The sequence below is a fragment of the Epinephelus moara genome, chromosome 20, assembly GCF_006386435.1.
Source record: "Epinephelus moara isolate mb chromosome 20, YSFRI_EMoa_1.0, whole genome shotgun sequence".
Classification (NCBI taxonomy): Eukaryota; Metazoa; Chordata; class Actinopteri; order Perciformes; family Serranidae; genus Epinephelus; species Epinephelus moara.
Window position 1 is genome coordinate 28707776 of NC_065525.1, and position 26579 is coordinate 28734354.

Sequence of the window (26579 nt, forward strand, 5' to 3'; positions counted from 1 at the left end):
TATCAAATTCACAAAAACTCTGTCTGAATACATTGCTCTTCTTAATGGGTTCAGTTGACTATTTAATCTGCAATTTCCTATGACCTGTATCCCAAACACACACCATGTGAAACTGTACGTGGGCAACTGTGCACTCAATGGGTATGGACTAGTCCTTATTATTATTACATCAAAAGCTAACAGTGGGTTGTGAGTCGGGCTAATCAATATGTCTGAGTGGCAACAAAGCTCTCAATCTGCCCTGATCCCCTCAGCACCTCAAAGAATGTCTTCCTGGATGAGTAGCTGTGACATTTACACACAGGGGTCTATTAATCAGTGTGAAACAGTTTGTCACTGAGGTAAAACATTTTCCTCGACACAGGCTGAGCAGGTTTTTTGTCTTTGACTAAGAAAACAGTTACACAGTGGCACAGAGGACACCTGAGTCACATGCACGCCTTATTTCTAATCTGTTTGTACACTTTGTTCAGACTTAGAGATTATATCACAGTTGTCACAGACCTACTTTTTCTTCCACGCAGATAAGTGATCAGAAATCAATGAGGGAACTGATAAAGAATCAGACCGATAAGCAGAATCGATAATGGCATTAGGCACTCTTGGTTTAGCACTCCCCTAACGTGAGCTCTTGCTCTTCTCCACTGTCTAAATGTTATTGGACCGAATGGATAAAATTCTTGATGCTCAAAAAAGGATAATTTGTGGATTTACAGATGTCTTTTTCACATGCAAGTCTATGGGAAAATTCCTTTTAGGGCTCCATGGGATAACGTGACGGACTTGGAGACTGTAATTCCACCGTTTGGCCTTGACGTTTCCTTGCCAGGATTCTGCGTCAGCATATGTCCGTGAGATCTAGCGTGTGGAAAGTGTAACTGAGGCTTCAAAAGGCTGCATTTCCTTTCTCTAAGAAACTGGGCAGGTCTTGTCAGTCTGTAACAACAGGCTCAGTCAAGAAAAACACCCTTGAAAAACATAAATGGGAGGTGTTTTTCAGAAGTTTCTCAAAGCTAATCAACTCTGGAGTGAAAATAATTTCAAATCAAGTTTCTGCTGAAAATCTATTTGAGGCAATCAGACGAATGTAAATGTGAGAGGAATTAAATAGAGTCAACATCTGAATTATTTCAAACAAAGACGACCTTTAATGAAATATTGAAAGCTGGCTCAGGTTCTTCATGTTCCTGAAATGAAGTTTACCTCAGAGCTGAAACAATGTGCCAATTTTTCTTTGTTCATGTTATTGTAAAGTGAATATCTCTGGGTGTTGGACTGTCTATAAAATGCTTAGACAAAACAGAAATTTGAAGACTAGGCTGTGGGACATTGTGACAGACGTTTTCTCTGGGTACTCTGGCTTCCTCCAACAGTCAAAAGACATGCAGGTTAATTGATGACTCTAAATTGTCTGTAGGTGTGAATGTGAGTGTGAATGGTTGTCTGTCTCTATGTGTCAGCCCTGTGATAGTCTGGCAGCCTGTCCAGGGTGTACCCTGCTTCTCGCCCAATGTCAGCTGGGATAGCCACCCTGTGATCCCCAACTGGACATGTGGTTATGGAAGATGAATGAATGAAGACTATTTCTGCTCTCACACTTTGCTGCTGACAAAAAAAGAGAAGATGTAGAGCGATAATTACCTGGCACTGTGACTCCATACACGTTGGCTTCTTTAATGCAGTCGACCACTGTGAGGATGTCAGCCACCTCAGTTGTAGCCACGTTCTCTCCTTTCCATCTATGTATTAAAATAAATCACTCGTTGCACTCAGGTTTTTAAGCTTCACTTTAAAGTAGGTGGCTGAAACCAAAGGATGAGCTCACCTGAAAGTGTCTCCGACTCGATCGTGGAAGTAGAAAAAATTTTCTTCATCAATGCGCAGCAGGTCACCAGTGTTGAAGTACAAGTCTCCTTTCTTGAAGACGTCCCGCAGCTTCTTCTTCTCAGTTTGCTGAAGGTCTCCAACATAACCGCCAAACGGAGCGCACGGTGATATCTCAGTGACCAGAAGTCCAGGCTCACCTGCAGAGGGTTAACCACAAAGTGATCCTGTAACTCGCTTTGGCACCAGTGTGTTGAAGCACAAATAAAACCAGTTGTGTTGAGGTGTAATAAACAGTAGATAGAAAGCCCTGGCGTTTTACCAGCATATTGAAAACATTCACTGTGTTTAGTAATTGTAAAGCACAGTGACAGATTTACAGATTTAGAAGGATATGAAAACGGATTTCGGTATTTTTATTGATGCACTGAATCACCCAACACTTGGCTAAAAGTACAAACAGGCATTTGAAATACTAATGTGTCAGTTGGACCACCACTGAAAATCGCAACAGAAATGAATAACCCTCCTGTTATCTTCGAGGGCAGACAGTGTGTAGTAAACGGGACGATAACAGGAGAGTTGATTATATGAGTATTTTTCTCAAGCAGAGCCTCACAGAGCTGCTGACATGGCTGTAGACTCTCTGGGCACTATTTAAACCATCTAAGTGCTGGTATAAAGTGAACTGCAAGTGCATTTAGGGCATGTCCAACTCCACTTGCTAGTTAAACGACACATAATCTGGGCACAAAGTACGGCGCAAGGGGCAAAGGGGTTTTATTTAGACCCTTAATTAATGATATGCATGTCTCATTCCATCCTCCTCATCACCTGTTTGAACTGTTGCCCTCCAAAAGATGCTACCGGTCCATCAAGACACGCACCACAAGATTCATACACAGTCTGTACCCCAAAGCCATCACCATACTGAACTTGAGCTGAAGCGAACCCACTAAAACACATTACAGTTCTTTTTCTTTAGTGCAATAACTTATTTTAAGTGCAATGACATGCCTGAGCACTTATATAGTTATAAACTTGACAGGTGAAACAAAACTGAACTTTTAGCTTCTGAAAAAAATCAATTAAGTTACGCTGCTCCTCGTGTGTAAATGTAAAAAAAAAGGGTCTCTCTCTGCAGTTCTTCTATGGTCACATGTAAAGAGAATGTAATTAATATTTTCCTCATTAATGAGGTCATATTTCAGCCACCCTCAACCCATCTGCTCGTCCTTGTGTGTGTGTAACAAGCAGAGTGTGCACTGGTTGTGAATCCGCCCATGTAGGCGCATCTTACTGTTTGAATAACACGCCTTTTAAAAAGCAGGAAAATACTGCATCACTGACTTAAGACCAGGTTTTTGCAGGTCAATGGTGCAATCACTTTTCACTGCCTAAAAATAGCAATACATCAACAATGCTCCTGACAACACCTCATTTTATGACCTACAAAGCCATGGGGGCAAGTGCATTTCCTGCTTACACAACGTTGGCACTAACCGGTACAATGACAACTGTGTCGGCCTGAAACTAGCAATGACAATTGCGGTGCACTGTGAGTCGCTCTATTAATGTTATTAAATCCCTCATTCATTTAAAAACAGCTGTTAACAGATGATAATCTAGAGATTGTTTTGTAAGCTTATTCTTTAGTCCACCTGGGATAAACTCTGTCAGTTTATTTTATTCTATCCCTGCATTACTTAAATTTGTTGGTATAAAATGATCAAATGTAAGGACACTGAATCTGTTAAAAAACACTGTGTGTAAAGTCAATTATTAACTATCCATAAGCCCTGAAGAAGAAAAAAACTGAAGACATGACGTTGGTGTCCTCAACTGAACTTCAAATCTCCATATTAACGAGGAAAAACAAAACAAAAATTGAGGACCTGACCTCCGTGTCCTGAGTGGTACCTACAGCCCTGGGTCTAACGCACCTTTGTCAGCCTCTATGCAGAAACCAGAAGAATCCCTCAGAGGTGTTGCTGTTTCTATGTCGAATTTGATCACAGCGTAAGGAAAATGCTTCTGCAAGATAAGAAAAAAGCCATCAAACATTGCTGATTGATTCACAGGTTTTTATTTCACAATGTGAAATGAAATATGAACTTTTACCTTGAAGTAGTAGAAGTGTCTGCCAACAGCTCCGATCTTGCCGACGTAATTCACCAGACCGAAATTCCCCTCAGTTGCTCCATAAAACTCTTTGATTTCGACGTTTCCAAACCTGTCAATGAAGTCCCTCCAAACATCAGCTCTGATCCCGTTGCCTATCGCAAGTCTCACTTTGTGGCTTCGATCATTGAGTTTCTGTCAGGGAGGAAACAACAGTTGTTTTTTATTTCTTGTGACCTTTAATGTGAGAGTACCGTTAATGTTGTGACATATAGTTCATACCTTTGGTGTGTTGCAGAGGTAGCGCATGATTTCACCTATGTACTGAAAGACAGTGATGTTATATTTTCTGCAGTCGTCCCAGAAGTTAGATGCAGAGAATTTATCCCTCAGAGCCATGGTGATACCTGCACACAGGAACAAGATGACGAATATTAAAAGGAGGCTGGAGGTCATACGCAGGCCCCTTAAAATAGCACTCAGTCATCAAAACTTTGGAAACTCCTGATCTAAGATTTTTGTAGAAAAATTTTGTAAAAAACTGGGTCACGCAGAACGTGACTCAGTGTTAACAGCCCTGGTATGTACCTCTGTCAATGGCTGAAGTGAATCCAATGAAGCCGACAGTGTGATAGAGTGGGAGGCTGATGTAGATCACATCTTTGGTGGTCATTCCCATTTTAGACATGAAGCAAACTACGAACCACAGTCTGGCGTGAGAGATCTCTGCTGCTTTAGGTAAACCTGTTGAAAGACAAACCAGAGGCACATGTGATGTAGGTCCGGTTTCTTTTACTGATAAATCCCGAACATGTCACACCTGAGGGAGCTTACCTGTTGTCCCTGACGTGTATATGTAGGCTGCAGGACTCATCACGTTCACACGTGACCTTAAACCCTTGGGTAAAGGCCCCGAGAGGGCCTGGTTCATTTTTTCTTTGAAGCTCTGCACGTCTGCGTTTTCGGTTCGGTCAGCCAGGGTGAGAACAGTGATCCCCCGCTCCAGCAGAGTGGGCAGGACCTCCTCCACAGCATCCTGCAACTCTGGGGATAAAACCACAAGTCAGAAGACAAGTACACATACCACAATACACCAAAACACTTACACTAATACCCCTAAAAGTTTAAGCGCATTCAGCTAAGAGTGGCTACAGCTCTGGTTTGCGTTTAACCTGCATTTGACCTTTGTTGTGAAGGACTTTATATCTGTAATCAGTTTGATTTCACATGGTAATTTGTTCCAGAGCTGACAGCCCTTTATGGAAAAAGCTGATTGTCCAAATTTAGATTTATGATATAACTGGGCTGCCTGTGTGGGTATGTGGTGCCTTATCAATTTAAAACAATTAAGGTTCATCTTTATTGTTTTTGAAATATTCCTCATATGTTTATCAAATTTTAATTGAAGATCTAAAATTACTCATAAAAGTCCCTGATATCATCATATGAAGGACAGTAAAATAATTTCACCAATGTTAGACATCAAACAATGTCTGTCCTCCTCTGAGTATCATTAAACCTACTGGTCTCTACAGCTCTAAGGCTAATGGTGATGCTCCTGAGCATAACTGTCTTTTGTTTAAATTATACTTCACATAAGGCTCAATATTGTAACTCTTCTTCATGAGACAGTAAGTTTGCTTTATACCATATATCATCAGACAGTTTTTCTCTAGCCATATGAAACAAGGATAAGGAAAAAAGTATTCATTTTTGGGGACTTTTCTTATTTTATCTTTGCATGTGTTGTGGAATATTGAATACTCTCATCTGTTTGGGCGACAATCAGTGGTGACAACTAGGCACTGCCATTTTTGTAAAGGGTGATAAGCCAAAAAGATTGGGAATCACTGGCGTAAGATTTAACGCTGTGTTTTATTTCATAAAATGATAATATGTTTTGTAAAACTGCAGGCCAGAGATGGCCCATCATAAGATGTGATTCGGTCTACCAGATGTTTCTAGCATTTTTTTAAAAACATAATAATAATATAAATATGTGGTTCCCTACTTATTATCAATTATTTTTATAACCTGAGCGCAGCAGACAGAGTGACACTTGGCACAGAGAGTCAGTTTGGCGCAAGTGAGCTGAGAAAAAAAAATAGAGCGTCAGAGACATTGGCACACAGACAAAAGGAATTTCAGTGAAGGGAAATGGGATCCCAGTGACATTTTGCATCTTAACAATACAACACAATAGGTGTTTGCTTTAAGCTCATTGCCCACTATTAAATTTCAGCTTTGACACTCCTGCTGTTATATAACAATCAACTTAAGCTCTCAAGAAACACAGTGCAATAAAAAGTGCAATATTTGACTGACATGTAAGGGAGAAATATGAAGTAGCTAAACTTGATAAGACACTTCTCTTTCACCCAAGTTTCTCCTTTTTTCTGAGGACAGATGTTGCTTTGTTAGGCTCCATATGAATGACTAACTCTTCAGTGGAAAGCACATAACCAGCCCCACAGCCTTTACAAAAGCTATTACACCGACTTCATGCAATCAACATTTTCATGCACTGTTTCTTGCAGTGTTTTCAGTTACACTCCTGCTCAAGATTATAAATGCTAAATGCATCAGAGCTTAATCTGAGGATATAAACCTACAGTAAACTGCATGTGGAGCTTAAGTTACATTCAGGTTGCATGACATAAATGCAGCCCTGTGCTCCTGGAAGAAAGCAAACTAAAAAGTTCCTTCATGTACTGAGAGGCACCCATGGGTGGAAGATAACTCATAAGACATAATGTTTTCTACTTTTTTGTACCATTTTAAGGTATTTGGATTTTACTAGAGCAATTTTCTTTATACTTCACTTCATTTTAGAGGCAAACACTGAATTCTCTCCTACTCTATGAGATTAGTTTTACATGTATCACATATTATTGGATCTTTGCTATAATGACACACTTCGCCTCTCGCCCAGTGTCAGCTGGCATAGGCTGCAGCCCCTTGTGACTCTGCACCAGGATAAGCAGTTACTGATAATGACAAAAGGAATGGTACTGATACCTGGTACTGATAGCTGGACGTGATTAAATTAGTTACTAATCAAAATGTGAGTGATTACAAAGGTGTGTGCCTTCTTTTGGCCTGTTGCGGGACATTTTTCAGCTTAATTGCCCAGTTTAAAACATTTATTTAAAAGAGAATAATCATATGTAATTATTTGCATTGCTTTAATGAAATAATTCAAAAAGTTGCATTACTTATTAAGATGGTAACTAGTGATATGTGACCTATTATATTGCAAAAGTAACCTAACACTGCTTGTAACTAAGTTTCTGCACAGTTACTGCTCAGTGCACGATGTGTGTACTTCTTCTTACCTCCAGCTGCAACCAGAGTGTTGGCTCCGACGCAGCTGAAGCAGTGCAACAGGGACTTGGATCTAATGTTGTAGTTGAGAAAAGCACCGGAACATCCGATCTTCACCAAGCCCAGCCACATCCACAGGAACATGGGCTCATTTCTGAGAAACAACGCGACCTTGTCTCCTTCTTTGAGTCCGATCTGCAGGAAAACTCGTGCGGCTTTGTTGCTCAGCTCATCCGCGTCCTGGAAGCTGTACGTCTCGTCTTTGTAAAGCACGAAGGGTTTGTGTGGCTGCGCTTTCACCACCTCAAAAAAACGGTCCAGGATGGAGTAGTTGGTCTGCGTGTACTTTAAGACAAGCTCCCTTGCTTTAAACCGATCCCGCACGAATCGGACATCCTGGATAAAGTAAGGATAGCGAAGGAAAAGGGCGACAAGAAGTGCAGCTGCAAGCAGGATCCAGATAATCATGTTTATCAGTGGACAGCTGCAGACACCAGTGTGTAGGACTCAATGTTGAGATCTGCTGAGGTAAAAAGAGGGTCGGAGCATAAATGGCCCCAAGGACAGAGGAGGAGCACAGACATCAGAATAAGGGCTGGAAAGTGCTCAACATATTAACCAAATCAGTTGTGTGACACACAAACACACACACACACACACACACACACACACACACACACACACACACACACACACACACTCTGAACTACATTTTAAACTCAACTTGGCTCCAGTTTTTACAGGTTTAAAATGTAAGACATTTTATACACTCACCAGCCACTTTATTAGGTACAAATAACTAATCAGCCAAACATGTGGCAGCAACTCAAGAGTACTGAGGCATGGAGACATGGTCAAGACAACCTGCTGAAGTTCAAGCCAAGCATCAGAATGGGGAAGAAAGGTGATTTAAGTGACTTTAAACGTGGCATGGTTGTTGGTGCCAGACGGGCTGGTCTGAGTATCCAGCAAGCGGCAGTTCTCTGGGTGAAAACGCCTTGTTGATGCCAGAGGTCAAAGGAGAATGGCCAGAGGGTTCAAGAAGATAGAAAGGCAACAGTAACTCAAATAACCACTGGTTACAACCAAGGTCTGCAGAAGACCGTCTCTGAACGTGTTGAACCTTGAAGCAGATGGGTTACAGCAGCAGGAGACCACACCAGGTGCCACTCCTGTCAGCTAACAACAGGAAACTGAGGCTACAGTTCACACAGGCTCACCAAAACTGGACAATAGAAGATTGGAACGTTGCCTGGTGTGATGAGTTTGGATTTCTGCTGCCACATTCAGATGGTAGGGTCAGAATTTGGTGTAAACAACATGAAAGCATGGATCCATCCTGCCTTGTATCAACGGTTCAGGCTGGTGGTGGTGGTGTAATGGTGTGGGGGAGATTTTCTTGGCACACTTTGGGCCCCTTAGTACCAACTGAGCATGGTTTAAACACCACAGCCTACCTGAGTATTGTTGCTGACCGTGTCCATCCCTTTATGACCACAGTGTACCCATCTTCTGATGGCTACTTCCAGCAGGATAACGCACCATGTCACAAAGCTCAAATCATCTCAAACTGGTTTCTTGAACATGACAATGAGTTCACTGTCCTCCAATGGTTTAAATTAAAGTAAGTAGGACTGTATTTACCAAAAGTAATCTCTGATATAAACTACTTTCTTTAACATGATTTCCAGTAAAGGCTCTGCTCTCATGACAAATGATTCTTCCTTAATTTATATTGAAATGATTTATTAAAATGAAATAAATATATATATATAAAAAAACAATCTATGCACAGCATATTTCATTAATGTGATATAAAATATTTTAAAAATATAAAAGCAAAGGCACAGTGGACTCAGACAGAGAGGAAACAGAACTCAGAAGACTGATATGAGCTTGAACCTGCACCAGCACTGACTGGTCTAGTTCAGGGTACAATAAGGTGCCGGGATCATTCGAGGCACAGCTGGGACTTCTGAACTATAAACATTTTTTTTCAAAGCGCTCTCTGTGATGGGAGTCACTTCCAAGCAACTGCAGAAGAAACACCTTATCTATTAAAGTAAATAGACAAAGATAATACTGCTGAGGGCCTCGCTGAGCTTTAGATCCAAGACCTGCAGCTGCGTGTTTACAGCTAGACTGAAAGGTTGAAAAGGAGTGTATGAGGCCAAAAGAAACAAGCAAATATTTATAGAGCTCTGTGGTGTACCTGAGGTGAGAGGTACAAAATGTAGCCACTGCTTCTTTCCCCAAAAATGGCTATAAAACTCAACACTTTTGCTTCAATGTGCAGCTTTACTCAAATATAAAAAACACTAACTCGCATTCTTGTTGAGTTTGATGAACAGATTGATGCCACTATCGTGTCATTGTCAGGGTTTGGAAGGTACGCTTCCCTTCACTTGGCATCAAAAGTGGAAACAGCGAGCCTGGCTCTGTCCCAAGGTAACACAATCGACCCATCTGTAACTCTAAACCTCAACAATGTTCATTTACAAGTTAGATCTCCTTTGTTTTCCATTTCTTGGCAGTCTCTACTGGTTGCCTGGCAACATCACAGTGACAACAATACTCCTGGAAATGTCCAGCATATAATTTAACATGAAACTACTGTTGTAATTTGACCCTTTGGTTTTTGTATGGATCAAAGGAAAGAGGTGTAATCTGTTAATGAGTGAGTGCTAGAGGTGCTAATAGGTGGATTTTATTACCTTTGGACAGAGACAAGCTGTTAACAGCGAACTGGCCGTGTCTAGCATTTATACCCAATATACAGACATGACAGTGCTATCAATCTTTTCACCCAACTCATGCCCAACTCACACAACTCTGTAAAACTATTCCTTTAACAAGCTATGAAGGCAAAGGTCCTACATCGTGTAAACTTTATACACTGTATTAAAGGCACTATTTGGTGAGCTAACTGAAATCCTCAAGTCATTTCCAAGCTCGCCTCCTAACTTCTCTTCCTACCTGCCCTTCACTTGGTCATTTTTGTTGGTAGAACGGACTGTCAAAGCCGCTGTCCTGCTGGCGTTGTCTCAACTCAGAGAACAGAGGCCTGAAACAAACTCCATGCTGCTTCTCACCGTCAGAGCCAGGGGTGGGCTCTCTGTGTGTACCCATCTTTGCATGCTGCAAGTTCAAGGTCTGGGTGTGGGGTGTGTTTTTGGCAATTTCATTATAAACAGTAAGGTCAGAAACATCCGGAGTGAGGCCAGCAAACTCTCCTAAGTCACTGGCGAATGCGGCGGAGACGGAAAAGGGCTTCACTGGTTCTACTTTCCTCCCTGAGTAAGAGTGTGAAGAAACATGGAAGCCAGTGTCTGAGTCACAACTGGTCATGCTCCAGTCATTCCTTCTCTCGTCTCTGACAGGAGCCTCCTGGATGAGGAATGGTTTGCTCTGTCGCTCTGAGTCGTTGCAGTTGTCTGCTCCCTGCAGGTACATCTCCCTGCTCTTACTCCTCACAGACACGTTGACAAACTCGACCTGGGATGGAGAAGCAATCTGTTGGGAAGGTTTGTAAGAGTAGAGGTGTGTGTGAGCAGCAGTTTGGGGTTTCAGCGCTGCATCTACTGAGGCCGCCTCCTCAGATGCAGAAATGTCCTGGTGACTCAGAGGTTTTGTCCTTGCTGCAGCAGTTTGTTTTTGTTCTGAATCAGCGGAGGACTTTTCCCTGTTGGATCTTCCCTCTGGCCTCATGTCAGGGAGCTCAGTTAGTGTTGACTGGTTCTTGGTGAAACCTGCGTTTCTTCCTGGAAGGCAGTCAGCTGTGAACACAGCCATCAAACAAACAAAATGTTAACACAAAACACAGTTTCCCACCACACTGACATTGTGAAGCAAAAAAGAAACATTATACAGTACGCCAGTTCAGCACAGCAGGACTCACTTTGTAAACTGAAGTTCTTTCCAGATTTACTTTTTAAAGGCGTCTCCAGCACTTTAGCCATGGCTGCCAGCTTGCTTGCAGCATTCATTATTTTCTTCTCAGCCCTGTAGAATACAAGACGATAAATACAATTAGCCTGAGGAGCCATGATGAAGCAAGCAAACAAGTTTAGGACGATTATGGCCTCTTGCCCTGTAGTCTTTCCTCCGTCCTCCAGTAACTCCTGCAGACAGGTCAGATAATAGTGCCTCATCTTTCTGGCAGTGTCCTGCCTCTCCCTCTGCACCTCCATGTGGATCATCTCGGCTGCTCGCTCCCGACTCTCCTGAAGGTAACGCAGCATGTCTCCTGCCATGAAAAACCCACAATTATGATCTGTGCTTTTCACTAGGTACATGCACAAGAAAATGACACCATGAGGTTTGATGCACATGTATACAGACATGCAAACCTGCATCATATTCACAAGTGAGGACGTAACAAATGCATTGTATTGTTCAGGACATCACAGGGTGCTTTTCAGTATGCTAAACTATGCTAACTCGCGTCCTCTCCCCTGACATCACTTAAAACCGATGCAATGGAACCATGGATTTTTAAACTTGTACTCACGTCACTTCCTCACATCTCTCTCTCACATCCTCACTGCTAAGATGTGAGGAAGAGACACATTGCCATAATAAAAAGGCACCCACAGTGTCTAGTTCGCTGCACCATCTCTACATAAGTTCTGGTCTCCTTAAATACATAATCCACACAGCTGTATCGAAAACCAGCACCATTACCAACCTCTGATCTTTTCCACAGTCATCAGGTATTGCTGCTTCATCTCCTCGAGGCCTTGCTGGACATTTTGTTGGTGATCAGAACTGTAAGCAGGAACAATTAGTTTGTTGCCATCATTGTATTAAAATTCATTATTAGCTGCTGCTGTGAACTGTGAAATGCTATTATCACCATACCCAGTTTCTCGCTTAGGAGAACTTAACTATTGTCCACTAAAGTCAGGTCTTGTAAATATGAAATAAGAAATTTTATGAAAGTAATGTACGGAAGATTTGATGGTTGTTTTTCAGAGCACTGTAATCACTTATAACAGTGAGTGCACATTCAGCCATTTTAAAGTAACTACTTTGTTTGCCACCCAAACAAAGGCAGCTTAAGGAATTTATTTTTACATGTTCAAACATTAAGCTTTCCCAGTTGTTCCCTGTATTTAAATATTTCAGAACTTAACCATATAAATCTTTTGTATATTAAAGAGTCTTAATTATTTTTGGCTTTTTCAGCTTTCTTCACCTATTAAAAATCAAAATCTGTTACAGTCGGGGCTTTGTAAAGAAATAAAACGTATGTAGCCTAAGGGGTCTGGTATGTAGGATTTAGTGGCATCTGGTGGTGAGGTTAGAGATTACAACCAACTAAAACTTCTCCTGCGTGCCCAGCGTGTAGGAGAACTACTGTGGCCGACGCGAAAAAGCAAATGGCCCTATCTAGAGCCAGTGTTTGGTTCGTCCATTCTGGACTACTGTAGAAACAATACAGGGGACTGTGTGGAGGAGGACCCGCTCCATATGTAGACATAAACGGTTCCTTCTAAGGTAACCAAAACACGATTCTTAATTTCAGGTGAATATACACTAATGAAAACACACAATTATTTACCATTTCTGCCAATATATCCCCCTAAATCCTACGCACTGGACCTTTAAAACACAAAGTATCTTTACGTTTTACAATTAGCTTATTATGTTGTAGCTCAATCGAAAGTGTAAACTTGGTAACTGTCAAATGCTTTTTGGTAAGGTTTCTGAAGGGATCTCAATGTCAGAGCTGGACATAATGTCTAATAGGACTTGATTTAAATATACTTAAGTAAAAGTCCTGCTTGAGCTAGTCATCATAATGATCACAGCAGACTGGCATATTTAATATGATGGGAGACGTTTGTTGTCCCAAAAATCTATACCACTTTATTCGATGGAAAATCTAAATATGCCCCTAAAATGCAAGATGCTTAAAATAAAATACTGAAATGAAGAAACATGGGACAGCATTTGATATAAAAAATATACATCTAATTATCTTCTGAATAATGTTACATGTAACAATAAACAGAGCAACAATGAACAGCCAGGGAAACAATATTTAATTTAATCTCATTGGACATTGAACACCAGATAAGAAATGATAAAAACAACACCAACCCTGAGGATTCTTGGGTTCTCTTCACCTCCTCTAGCTGCTGCAGGTGTCCTTCCTTTAACTTTTGTAAGCTGCGTTCATGCTCATCTACAAGACACAGATACATCATACGGTGAGTAAATCTGTTTAAATGACACTTAAGGAAACATTTTAAATGCATTAAATACCTTTCAGACGCTGCATGGCTGCTTTGTGCTCTCGAACGCTGTGCTGGAGCTGACGACAGGCTTTCTCCAAGTGTCTCTGGAGCTCCTGGTTCTTCTTCTGCAGCTTACCTAAAGTCTCAGCGCACTCCGTCCTGCAGCGAGCCTGCTCCTTCCTTTGCGTCACAGAGCCTGGAAACGGTGGACAATATTATCATGTAAACCTGCTGATGGGCACTACACCATATAGTCTAATAAAAATAATTAACACTGCATGTCATATGGATTTAAGTAGAAAGAGTTTACAACGTCCTGCTTAGTGAAGAGACAATAAGAGTGCATTTCTTACTTTCTATTTTGTCGATTTCTCTCTCATGCTGCTCCTGCGTTTCTTTCAACACACGGCTTAGTCTCTCCTCACTTATCTGTGGGGGCACCAATGAAACCATCAAGGGAAAAGCAACTCATAAACATTAAAAGACACAACTTAATAAAACAGCACATTGAGACAAATTACAGTTAAATGCTGCAGCATTTAAAACATGGAAGTACTTGAGGCGAGGTTGTTGGCACAATAATAATTTGCTAACCCACAAGTTTTAATTATTGCAATGTTTCAACCTACAAGTTAAAACTTGACAAAGACTTTTAAGGGTGGAATACTGCATTAATAATTACTTGGAAACTTGCAAAGTTCAGTGTGCCAACAGCCTCTCCCTTTTTTGTTGCTTTTTCCTGCAGCTGTATCAAACTAGTGTTTTGCTTGCAGTACTTCTTGTGTTACAACAATCTTTGCTCTTTGCAGCTTTAATAAATTAATCATTGAGCACAGCCAGTCCTCCTAAATCATATACAGATAAAATCACTATTTTCAGATACATAATAATCCAATCGAAACTCACTTTCGTCCATTCCTTCTTGGCTTGAGATACTGCTCTGTTGACCATGTCTTTGCAGGATGTTTGGATGATGTGCATTATTGTGCCCTCTGATGTGGCCCCGCTGGTCCTCTTGGTGTCTTCAGTGCCCCACTGATCTGTTCTGGGATCCCTGAGAAGTTGTGACTGGACCTTGGCCAAACCAGTTTGAAGCTCTGCTAGTAATTCATCTCTCACCCGCTGTCTCTGGGCCTGCTCCTTCTCTGCATGCTGACTTCTCCACTCCTCCTCTCGGGCCCTCAGATTCTGCTGTATCTTGGCCTCCATCTGTAGGAGCAGCTCCTTATTGTGGAGGTCAGTATCCTCCCTGGTCTGCTGCAAAGCCTGCTCCAGGTTTCTGCGCTGCTCTTGCAGCCTGCTTTGGTACACCTTCTCAGTGCGGGCCTGGATGACAGAGATCTCCTGTTGTTTGTCTCGGTTCCAGGCTGCTCTGGCTCCGGCCAGCTCAGCCTTCAGCAGGGCAGCTTGCTCTCTCCTTCCTTGCTCCAGCTGACTCTGTAGAGCTGCCACCTCCTCTTGGAGCTCCTCCACCCTCTGTGTTTCAGAGGTCTGCTCCTCCAGCTGGTTCTTGTGCTTCTTGTGCCACTGCTCCTCTGCGTTCCTCAGGGCCTGGGATACCTGACACATTTAAATCGAGGCGCAAACATATTATCAGAAAAGAAAAGCCAGCTGACACATTTACACAAAGATAAAACCCTGTCCTACCTGTTGCTCTGTGTGTTTTTCTAGAAGTTCTTCCCATTTCTCCCTCTCTGCTTGGAGAGAGGTTTGGTATTCTGGTAATGAAGTCAAATCCTCAATCCAGCGATTGTAGGCCCTCGTTACAGCACCTTCAACCTGAAACACCAACACTAAATCTGTCAACCCTGGTGACGGCAAGATCAGGGTGTCTACAAGTTCAATTTAAGACTTTTTAAATACCTTTTTAAATGACATTTAAGACAAAACTTGCAATGGAAATACCAAAAGCAAAAACATACTCTTTCCAGGTAAACACCTGAATGTCGCTTCAAAATGAATAGAAAGGTAAAACGACACCAATGACACTCTTTATGCTTGCCGCTCTAAGCACAGAAAAATTAAACAAACAAGCTGGCCTTAGTTTATCAATACAGACTCATTGCATTATCTAAATGCCAAGAGGGGGTGAATATAGGGGCATCGCTGCATACAGATGCTGTGTCAAAGTCAGTTCCGCCGTCAAATAGTGTTTCCCTCCTGTTAAAATGACGTTTCCTGTAGCGCCAAAACTGAAAAGTCTCTTAATGGCAGGACTAAAAAAACATTTAAGACCCTGAACTGAACTGAATTTAGGACAGTTTTATACTTGTTAAGGCCTTTAATCAGTACATATGTATGTAAGACATTTTAAGAATCTTAAGGGATCCAGGGTCACCCTGAAGATAGCTGAAAATGTTTGGGAAATAGCATGGTATGCAACATTTAATTCTTGATGCACCACTAATTGATTTTTTTCATTTCAAATAATGGGGGGATGAATCAGAAAAATCCTCATGTTGTTGGGACATCTAAAACTGTAATGAGTAAAAATCTAAACTGTGTGTGACCTACAATACTAGTGGCATTGGATTGACTCCAATTGTTGCCACTCATACAAAATGTACAATAAAGCACATTTGCTTAACTAGCACAGGTATTAAAAGAAGAAGAAACCCACTGACCTGTTTGGCCATGTCCTCCAGGTGTTTCTCGCGCAGCTCTTTCTGGGCTTGTTTCCTGGCTTCCTCCACAGCTTTGCGTTTGACTTTGTCAGCTTCTAGTTGCAGCTGCTGTTTCTGGGCGCTGAGCCGGGAGTCCAGCTCCTCAGCGGTAACTGTCACACTGCTGGCATCAGTCTCATCTGTCTGACAGGCTGCCTCAGCAGTCTCTCTGTGCCTCTCTGTTCTGGCCTCCTCCAGCCTCTGGACCCAGGTCTTCTCCATCTGCACAGAGGCATCAAAAACTTTCAGGTCTGATGTAAAAAAAAATCGCAGTTAGAGGGTTGAGGGAGCTGGGCAGTGGGAAATCATACCTGTTTCAATTCCTCTTTCCAAGCAGCCTTGGCCGAAGCTACTTGAGAGTTCACCTGCTGCTGGATCTCAGCCTCCTTTTGTTTGGACCAGAGAGCTTTGAGCTGGTTTATTGAGGCCTGATGCTGCGCCTCAAGCTCAGCCCGTAGCTTCTCCACAGCTGTGCCACTCTCTTCTCTCATCTTTAGCTGGAAAACAAATAATCAATTATTCTAAGTTCAGCAGTAACAGCTTTGTGAAATACAGTGTGTAGCAATAAACAAATTGTCAGAAATAAATAGTAGCTTTGTGTCCCAAGTCAAAAGAAAACACTAACTTACTAACGTCAACACACAACAATACCAAATAGTGTACAGTGATCTTTCATACCTCATTTTCCCTGATCAAAGCTTCCTCCTTCTCCCTGTTACGGATGCTTTCTTCAAGCATGTCCTTCTCCGTGCAGACGGATATGTAGCACTCTTGCACACCCAAAATCTTATCATTGGCCTCAGACAGCTGGGTCCTGTGAAGAAGTCATATGTACTGTAAATGAGCTGCACAGGTTTACAGATAACGACAGTTTTTAGTAACAGGTGCACAGGACTTACTGTAACTGTTGGACCTGCTGCTGATGCTGTGCAGTCAGCTGTTCAACTTGAGCATCGTGTTCCAGCATGAGCTCGGTTCTGACCCGGTCCACCACGTCGTCCCTGTACTGCTGATGAATCCTCTCAGCTCTGCATGAAAAGGGAATTTGTATGAGCACACACTTAGGGATGATTAAAGGTAAAGTAAATGACAGAATCTCATTTTCCTCCTCCGTGCCTTACCTCTGAGCAGCCTCCTGCTTCTCTTGGTCCAGTTCCTGGATCATCTCCCTCATCTTGGTGCACAGCTCCAAGTTGGCAGACCTCACCTTCTCCTCACTCTGTCTCAGCTCCGTGTTCTTCTTCTCTAACACCTAGAGTTTAGACATAACACCACCACCGTTCATGACATAGTCTAAAAACAAAAAATATAATTAATTTCACAAAACTACAACTTACCTCCACTTGTTCCTGCAAGTGTCGTTTGTCTTCCTGTAGTCTCATAAACTCTTTCTGAGACTCTCCAGTTATGTCTAGATGTTTCATCTGACTCGTCTCTCTGACCTGTGAACACAAATACAGTTTGAATTAAAGCAATTTAATCTCTTATCTTGTATTTATGCATTGTCTCATGCTTGTACCACACCTTTTACAGGAGCTTTGGTGTAAATAAATTTATTTTTATGCTAACACAACTGGGTAGAAACATGCATGAATAAAACATTTATTAGTTTAATAGTTTTGTCATCTTATCTGAACCAATTTTACCATGTTCTTTTTTTTAATCTACTTAAATCTGAGTAATAGCCATCAGACAGTATATGCCAGTACAGTGTTAAATGCCATGCTCAGCAATGCAACATTAAAACTTGTATCTGATGGTCGTGTAGAGGAGTCCTCACCGAAGAGCAGAGCTTGGCTTCTTCCAACTGGGTCTGCAGCTCGTTCACCTGACCCTGACTGAGCTGGAGCTCCTCCTGCAGCTGACTGATCTTCTGCCGCTTCCCCTTCAAGCTACTCAGACAGCGCTGCATCTCCACTCGCAGCAGCCGCAAAGCTTCATCTTTGGGCAGCTTCGAGTCCGACAGATTAGCCAGGGCAGTTCTGATCAGACAGCAAGGAAAGTCAGATTTTGATTAAAGGGAGTGGTGATATTAAAGAAGAAATATCGCCAATTTCACAGTATATAAATTGTGGCACAAACAAAATGACACAGAGAAAGGCTCAGAGTTACTGTAATGATGACAGTGACTCTATAATGACAGTGTACCTGTGAAGTGAGCCATTCTTCCTGTTTACTTTCTTTAATCCTAAATCCACACAGGATTCAGACAGCTGGCTCTCCCAGTCAGTGCTCAGGTCTAAAGCAATGACACCGTGTTTCACAGCAGATTCATACAGAGTGATCTGCTCCTTCAAATCAGCCAGATCCTCCTTTAGGATAAAAATAAAATATGAAAAGTTTAATCAGTCATGTTTAAGCACATCTTTTCTATATGATTATGCTTTGAGAGGGGTTCTATTATGGGGCAGAATAATCAGAGGGCAAACCTGTAACACTTTGTTCATGTTTTCACTCAGTGCTTTGGCTGATTGAGCCTGTTGGAGTTTGACTTGTATCTGACTCATCTCCTGCACTGCACCTGAAACAAACAGAACCACAACAGAATAGAAACTATGATTTGGATTTGGGCAAATTAAAAAGACAACACGTGCTCAGACGTTACTCATTAATGTTTTGGGATTTCTTCGTAACTGAGTTTTAGCAAGTTACAAAAAAGACAAAAAAGGTGGTTGCAGTGTATACTCCAACCTTCACTCACTCGTCTGCAGCAGTTTAGCACATTGTTGTTGACTCTCTTCCAGACGCTGAGTAAGGGCGTTAACAACTCTGGCTCTCTCCAGCTGCTCTTCCTCCCTCTGGCGCTCCAGCTGCTTCACCTGCTCTCGTAACCTCTGACCAACATCAATCTGGAAGCAACAACACAAAAACACTGGAGTTTACTATGTCTGCAGGGGACTGCGACTGTATCTCCTGTGACAGTGACACTGCAGACCTGTTCACTCAGAGCCTGAGCTGTGGAGTCGAGCTTCTGCTCCAGTGTCAACAGTGCAGCCTCATGCTGCTCCTTTATGATGGCAAGGTCTCTGTCATGCTGCTGCCGCGCTTTGGACAGGGTATCGGAGCGACAAAGCTCCAACATCTGCTGCTTCATGCTGTCCACTGCAGCCTCTGCCACCCTCTGCTTCTTTGTGTTCTGCAAACAAAAGAAAATATGTGAAAAGTTTCAAAAAGCAAATACAAGCAGAATCACTTTGGGTCAGTTTGAGTATGCATATCATAACATTTCAGTGAGGCATTTACATGATTTCATACCAGATTTTCTAATCCTGTTAAGTCAAAAACTGCTTTTGAATACATTAAATAAACTGCTTCATGATTACTGCCTTCTAAGACTTTATTTCTTCTCTTTTAGTTTCATAATTCCTAATTACAGACAACGTGATGCATTGCTGAGGAAAGCAACAGTGTGTGTCAGTACAGAACTTACCTCCTGGTCTCTCTCAGCCAGGACCTGTACTTGCTGCTCCAGTGCCTTCAATTTGTTTTGCATTTGAACCTCTCTCCCTTTGGCCTCTTCAACCAGTTGACTTGATTCCTTTAGACTCACGGCTAGGCCATCCTTTTCATCTATTGATGATAAAAATGACATTAAGTTTCCACAAGCAGCATGATCAGCAAAAGATCAAGGACACAAAAGGCCAGCGCAGGACCCACTGTGCAGGCCCTCTTGACAGCCACAAGGGGCAGATATACAAGTCAGAAGACATTCTCTTTTATTTCCCTCTGTCTGATGCTATTGGTCGATAGATGACCAGCCCTTTAGCTTTTAATGGTGTATGGGCAAAAACAAAACATATTTGTAAAGCACAAGTGTCAAAGACAATAGTCAGACATAGTGATAAACTATAAGGTTGTCATCATAACTCCTGAAGGGGCCAAGAATGAGTGATTTATTCATTTCATAGCTAAACTGTTAGCTTTTAAATGCATCAGTAAAGAACAATGTATCATAACATGCAGCAACACTAAATTTCAATCCTTGAAGTATCACAAAATCTGTATAATCACATTACTTTACATTGGCTATGCATTGTAATAAAGTGAATGATGATTCCCACCCTTTACTACAGTAGGTGAAACATACCTTTGGCAATTGCAAGCTGATGCTCGATATATCTCATATTACGCTTCGAATCCTCCAGTTTTCGCTCCAAGTCTTCAATTTGCCTCTGCTGAGCCTTGTTTAAAATCTGGAGCTGGGCAAGCTGCTCTCTATCAGCCGTTTCTGAAATACAGCACAAATTATATTCAAGACATAAATCACTTGCCCCTTACTTAAACAGTGTGAAGACGTTTTAATTTCCAGCAATGCCATTTGAGAGGGTGGGTGCTATACAGTAATAGTGTGAGTGTCAAATTAAGGCTCTTAAAGCCACTTAGCAATGGCAATTAAAATTACACTTTTCATGCAGTCCGGCTGATAAATACAGCTCTTCATAACACAGAAACATAACAGGCATAACCACAAGATTTGTTTTTACTAAGTCACTTTAGAAACAAAATACTGAACCCAGTGTTTCCTGTCAGATTCTGTGCAGGAGCTCACATAAATTTGGTTTGTCTCGAGGCTGATGAATCTCAATGGTTAACTGGTTAACTTTGCTGATCTGAAATATTGAGCAATACAACTAACTCTCATGATCTGCTTTACTTAAGTTATTCTGTGGACAGTAGTACAAAAATGAAGTTGTTCTGACAGAGACATGAAAACAGTGCACTGTAGCAACAAAACAACTCTTCAGATTCAGATTATTCAACAGGATAAATATGTTCAGCTCGTTCAGGGAATTACTCAACTGACATTTTTAAAAACCTAATTTTTCAACTGTTACTGTCACACCCCTGTGTGCTATTAATCCAGCAACAAAATCAAGACAGTAACACTCACTTTGTGTTGAGTCAAGGAATTCTCTTTGCAGATGGTCAAATTGACCGTCTTGGTGAACGGCCTGTGAGGTAAACATCTTTGGCTGATGGGCAGGATGGTGATCCACTCCTCTATCCAACTGTGTAGACTTTAAATTCTGAAGATCAAAACACAAGAAACATAGTAGGTTTGAAAAATAAGCATTGCTGTGTTCAATAAACCAACTCAAAGTTACACAATGACGCTGCCGCCTCTTTTTCAAACACAACAAAACTACAAAATGCTTAACACTGGTGTACTGCCAGATATCAAGATGTTTATTACAAATATACAAATTAATGTGTATTCCATACACAAGGAAGTACATTTTAAATCACAGGTATTATTAAAAATATCAGCAATGACATACTCCACTCACTTGAAAATGGTTCCTGCCGTTGTTGTGGTCCCCATAGTTTTGATTGTCTCTGCGTCCTCCTTCTCCATTATAAACTACAGCATTATTAGTGCCTTGAGGGTACGGTCTGGACTCATACTCGTCTACGGAGAAATCATTGGTCTCTGTAGATTTTTCTGTGCCCATGCTGGTGTATGTATAATCTCCCTGGTTGAACTGATGATCCTGGTTCCAGGTGTGAGGCAGAGGTTGACTTTGAGGGTGATGTCCATTGATCTGAACTGCTCCATCCTCATAAGCATACTCATCATCAGCATGTTGATCATAGTCATCTTCATAGTTCTTTAGAAAGACAGTGACAGTAATTGTGATTTTTTTTTTCTTTGGGAGTTCAGAAGACAAAAATCTATCAGTGAAAAGAAATAAACAAACTACCTGTTCATGAGAGGTCGGCCTTGGATGATCGGACCATTGCTGTGTCCATGTGGACTTTGGACTGAGTGGAGAGAGGGGGAAAAGCATAATTACGTTACAGTGCAATCAGGTATGTCTGATTGTTTTAAACCACACTGAGTTCTTGATATCCGAGTTTAGCAATGAGTTAACAGCAACATGTGTGTTACCTGCCACCAGTGTTTTTATTGCTGCAGGTAGAGCACTCCAGCTCTGGGGAGGAGTCTCTGCTATCCTCGAGCATGTCATCGGGCAGGTCTGTAAGCAATTTGTGCAGCTGCAAAAAAAAAAAGCACGTGGAAATGAGTCACCAAGGTTGCCCCGCAACTGAGTTATGAAGTTATGCAGATAGAAACAAAAACAACACAGAAAAGCAATCACTAACAGTCTGAGGCAGAATGAGTCAGGGAATACATTTGTGGAGTTTCCCTCTAAAGAGATTCGAAAATAAGTTAAAACAAAGTTCTACTGTCTTGAGGGGAAGTCTCAGTGTAGCTGATAAAAACATTCTGCACAGGTTTTAGTATGCATGATCATTTTGTTCTTGTATATGTCATTTTCAAGCATGTAGTAATCATTTCAATAAATAATTAGTCATTTATCAAGCAACATTTTCAAAGATTCTCTGTTCAGTAACGAAGGAAATCATTAGTTGCAGTCTTAATATTTGTACCGTTTGTATAAAATGTGCTAACAATTCTTTTGGTCCATACAATCACACTGAGAAAATCAGAGCTGACAAACAACAGTGTATTTTCTATCAATGCATCTTAGCTGACACAAAAACAAGTCAAATCACTCTCTGCATCAGTAACAGACTGACCAGGCCTCCTTTACAACCAGCCATGTGTGATGGAACAAGCAGAGTCAGCTGGACTTACTTCCCACAAGGACTGCTGAATGTTCCTCAAATCCTCCACTGTGTCCACAACCAAAGGACCCATATTATCCCGCTTACACACTTAACAAAGATTGAAAAGACACTCCTGCTTCAGCTGTAACGCCACATGATAACCTACTAGTCTAATCTTTCTGCAGAGAAGACCCTCTGTGTGAAATGTCCAAAACATGCCTGGTATGTTGTCGGCTCCCTGTGGTACTGCTGTGTTTTGCTCCCAGAGAACTCCATTGTTTGGGCAAAACATATAGCAAGATTAACTGGAGCAGAAAGATTCCAATTACCGGTGGCAAACATTTTCCGCTTGACCAACTTGTGTACACTGAATAGGCTATACCAAAGAAGAACAAAATCCATTTGAGAATTAACGGTCAAGGTCCCATTCTTCTCAGTACTGAAGTCCACTGGTAAGACATGCAGAGTTTCTTCATGCTTGCTTCAGTTACTTAACTACAAGTGGAGCTAGGCACAGAAACAAGGTAACCTTAATAGAGAGAAAGTAGGTAAAACTGCAGGGCAGAGCTAGTTTCAGTGTGACACACCTGGAAGGCCGCCTTTTCCTTGAGCCAATAATAGCTCAGGCTCATGGCGCAACAGATTGTAAGTGTGAGTAATAACACAGCATGCCTGTCTAGCTGTGAAGCTGATGGTGCTTGTGGAACTCAGACAGTGCACACCTCAAATGCTTCAGCAAATAAACAACAATGTTAACTAAGAAATACCTGGCAAGTGTAATGTTTAAAAAGGAGTAAAAATAGTTTTCAGTGTTCTGCATATATAGTGAGCAAACAGCAATAGAAATTGTGTTATCACTGAGGTAGAGACAAGTAATGCCTAGGGGAGTGCACATACCACGGGTTAATGTTCTATAATTCAAGCATGCCCTGGATATTTCCTGTCGTCTGATATGTTGCATAACTGATGTTGATATGTATCACCAGGAAACCAGCAGGAGCTCAGACAATAAGAATGCCTTTAATAACACTGGCAGGTAATACAACAACTGGACAGGTGTTTAACACATCTGTAACCCAAAGTCTGTCCACAAAACGTTACAGTTCGGTGATTAAGTGTCTTACCTCTTGCTCCCTTGCATAGTCCTCTTGGTCGTATTCCTCTTCATCATGCTGTGTCTGAAGAGCAGCACTATCAAAATCAATAGACATGATGCAGATCCTGAGTTTCACAGAGCAGGGTGCCCTGTGAAAAGAGGTGCACAAACAAACGTTACGGAAACAGGAAACGAAATTGTTACGTTTAATGTTGGCGTTAAATGGTCAGCATTAAGTTAACGTTAGCCAACGTTTACAGTACTAGTTAGCTAAAAGTTAAAAGCACTGATAAAGACCACTTAAAACAAACACATAACGCTAGCTTACCTGTTTGTATGAATGGGACAAACGTCTCTTCAGGTGGGTTGTTTATTCCGTTATTTGATCGACGTTATCAACTAACAGTTAAGTTAGCCACATACAGTACTGTTTACATTACAAAGCACTGACGCTAGCTAGCTAGCTTAGCGTGGCAATGTTAGCTTGCCTTAGCAACAGCGAGGCCGACAAAAGTTTAAAAACGAGCTGGCCATACTTTGAAGCCCTTCCGCCAAATACGTTTGATCAAATATGTAGATTCGCTGGCAAACAAAACGGTTGGCACCAGTTTTAGGCAAAGCGGAAACGTTTAAACTATGTGTGGTAAGTTATAAAGCTAGCTCCGGCTAGCCGCTTGGACGTCCTCTTTAAGAGCAGCAGACTCGCCCACTTTGAAAACTCGCGCGCACTAGCAGCGCCAAATCACTGCAGTCAGAACGAATGTACACTATATACTATGATTTTATATCACCATAACTGACTTTATGTCACTAACAGATGCACATACTCGTTTAATGTCCACTCTTGCAAACAAACAATGCATAATAGAAAGGGTAAAGCTGTTTCTTAATATTATTTATGTTGCTGCTGCCAGTCCCGGAACTAGCCATGGCGCTTCCATGGTAACAGCGCGTGTAGAACTGTGGGAAGTGTAGTCGCTGTGTTACCTCGAAAAGGAAGCAAACACCACCAGCCGCTAAGGAACATGGTATGAAACACACAAAAAACACTGAAAACTAAAAACAAATATTTCTTTAAATATTGCTTCATGATAAAAAATAAAAAAAGTCATATATTAAAACAGAGCAACATGCTATTAATTGATAAGTACTCGAAAATCTGTGACTACAAGCAAACGTTCTGCCTTCATCTTACCATACAAACTGCAGAACATATACACATAAAGTCACAATGTTTGACAATTGCAGATTAAAAATGCATTTCGTGTGTTTGTCTTGCCAACAACTGGAAAAAAGAGGCCATGGATGGTCTACAATGGCCATCCATAATCACAGCAGTAGTAGGCCTATGTGCATAACCTCTGTATTTTCTTTTATAAAAGAGACGTGGTTTGGTTTTCTTTATCACAGGAGCCTTATTGATGTAGATGCACTTGTACACAACTTGTGTCTCGGAAACAACATTTAGGTCACATTATAAGCAGTAAAAAAAAATCCTGAGGTTTCTAAAAAAAATTCTACACTAATATTATGTTCCCATCTTGTGGTGAAATAGTGACATGGCACCAGTGTCCCATAGTGAATTATTGAACCATCATCCCATGAGGAATTGAGGGGGTCAGTATTTAAATTGCACAATTTTGCTTTTAAATGCATACAATTTTAAAATGATAAGATAAATTAATCTAAATCTAAAATTAATCTAAATCTAAAATTCTTATTTTTTTTTAGATTTCTTTTAACATCCTTATTCAAAACATAACAGCAGAAACACAACATAAGACAAATATGGGAACTTTGTGCAAACCAGTTGATATTAATCTGATATAAATGTATATTGTGACGTCATCATATACACTCTACTGCCTACGTGTTTAACCACGCCCCCTGTCGTCCACACACTTCCGTGTTTTCGCCGCCACAGCCTGAACTGTTTCAGAGTCAGCTCCTCTGTTACAAGCAGGAACTTAACACGTCTAAACTGAGCCGAACTCATGTTTTAAGAACTGACCGCAGGTCAGCGGGCTCGGTGTCCCGGATCCTCTTGTGACAGTCAGCTGATCGCGTCCAGGACCTGCAGAAAGCTGTGAGCTCTCCTGTCTGACAACAAGAAGTCCAGGCGTAGTTACTTTTAACAGGTAGAAATGGCCACAAACCCACCCAAGTTAAAGGTCGCGATTGGCGCTAATGAAAGGTGAGTAGCAGAGAGATTTACTGATTGTCAGTGAGACAGAGACAGAAGGAAATGAATGTGATTCTCACTTAATTTCTTTATTTGTAATTCTCTATAGGCTGCAAAACCTGAAAAATACTTTTGAAACAAAGTATGGAGAATCTCCTCTCTTCTATGCATGTGCACCCGGAAGAGTCAACCTAATAGGTAATTTAATTTCATACATTAGGGTTTAGTTAGTTACTTAGTGAGTCAAGACAGTTGGCTGGGAATGAAAGCATATTTGGCTGATGTTTCTGTATTTGTCCCAGACACAGCAGACCTCAAAGAACAAATGTTAGGCTCCTTAAACCTGCTGAGTTGTCTGCTGACAACGTTTTTCTAGTCACGTTTGCTCACCGGCCACTTTATTAACTGGTGACTGTGGAGGCCATTGGAGTACAGTGAACTCATTGTCATGTTCTAGAAACCACTTTGAGATGATTTGAGCTTGTGACATGGTGCGTTATCCTGCTGGAAGTAGCCATCAGAAGATGGGTACACTGTGGTCATAAAGGGATGGA

General features: G+C 41.4%; 3 protein-coding genes across 5 annotated transcripts in view; 1 reads left to right on the top strand and 2 right to left on the bottom strand.

The window, feature by feature from the left end:
* The window catches only part of LOC126408201 (long-chain fatty acid transport protein 2-like), a 15753-nt gene extending 7933 nt beyond the window's left edge, over positions 1 to 7820 (bottom strand). The window contains exons 1-8 of the mRNA XM_050073637.1: positions 7281 to 7820; positions 4780 to 4989; positions 4534 to 4689; positions 4228 to 4352; positions 3946 to 4140; positions 3768 to 3858; positions 1826 to 2024; positions 1642 to 1739 (exon numbers count right to left, since the gene is read on the bottom strand). Coding sequence (XP_049929594.1) covers positions 1642 to 1739; positions 1826 to 2024; positions 3768 to 3858; positions 3946 to 4140; positions 4228 to 4352; positions 4534 to 4689; positions 4780 to 4989; positions 7281 to 7737 — 1531 coding nt within the window. The 5' untranslated portion in view covers positions 7738 to 7820. The remainder of the gene's footprint in view (positions 1 to 1641; positions 1740 to 1825; positions 2025 to 3767; positions 3859 to 3945; positions 4141 to 4227; positions 4353 to 4533; positions 4690 to 4779; positions 4990 to 7280) is intronic.
* Positions 7821 to 7943: 123 nt separating this feature from the next.
* Positions 7944 to 24762, bottom strand: cep152 (centrosomal protein 152). 3 transcript variants are annotated; one of them, XM_050073633.1, is made up of 28 exons: positions 24172 to 24762; positions 23872 to 23992; positions 22065 to 22171; positions 21877 to 21937; positions 21463 to 21783; positions 21066 to 21201; positions 20262 to 20402; positions 19605 to 19744; positions 19110 to 19310; positions 18876 to 19023; positions 18604 to 18695; positions 18323 to 18486; positions 17955 to 18156; positions 17512 to 17616; positions 17296 to 17426; positions 17074 to 17202; positions 16853 to 16988; positions 16486 to 16671; positions 16136 to 16396; positions 15159 to 15290; positions 14418 to 15071; positions 13865 to 13940; positions 13540 to 13707; positions 13375 to 13459; positions 11957 to 12036; positions 11359 to 11515; positions 11168 to 11271; positions 7944 to 11045 (listed from the first exon to the last, which is right to left on the bottom strand). In XM_050073633.1, the coding sequence occupies exons 2-28, from the start codon at positions 23956 to 23958 to the stop codon at positions 10261 to 10263; spliced, it is 4989 nt and encodes a 1662-aa protein (XP_049929590.1). In that variant the 5' UTR covers positions 23959 to 23992; positions 24172 to 24762; the 3' UTR covers positions 7944 to 10260. The 3 variants fall into 3 exon arrangements, with proteins under 3 accessions (XP_049929590.1, XP_049929589.1, XP_049929592.1); XM_050073632.1 differs by having other exon boundaries at positions 21454 to 21783; XM_050073635.1 differs by lacking the exon at positions 15159 to 15290 and having other exon boundaries at positions 21454 to 21783.
* Positions 24763 to 25748: 986 nt separating this feature from the next.
* Positions 25749 to 26579, top strand: part of galk2 (galactokinase 2) — a 4370-nt gene continuing 3539 nt past the window's right edge. The window contains exons 1-2 of the mRNA XM_050074141.1: positions 25749 to 26037; positions 26135 to 26223. Of these exons, the coding sequence (XP_049930098.1) occupies positions 25988 to 26037; positions 26135 to 26223 (139 nt within the window). The 5' untranslated portion in view covers positions 25749 to 25987. The remainder of the gene's footprint in view (positions 26038 to 26134; positions 26224 to 26579) is intronic.

Bases quoted from the DNA above. Each gene is read 5' to 3' on its own strand.
- cep152 (XM_050073632.1), bottom strand. From the start codon at position 23,958: ATGTCTATTGATTTTGATAGTGCTGCTCTTCAGACACAGCATGATGAA. The intron at 19,745-20,261 runs GTATGTTTCACC...TATCATCAATAG, and splicing joins TCAGCTTGCAATTGCCAAAG to ATGAAAAGGATGGCCTAGCC. The intron at 17,617-17,954 runs GTGAGGACTCCT...TTGTGTTCACAG, and splicing joins AAGCCAAGCTCTGCTCTTCG to GTCAGAGAGACGAGTCAGAT.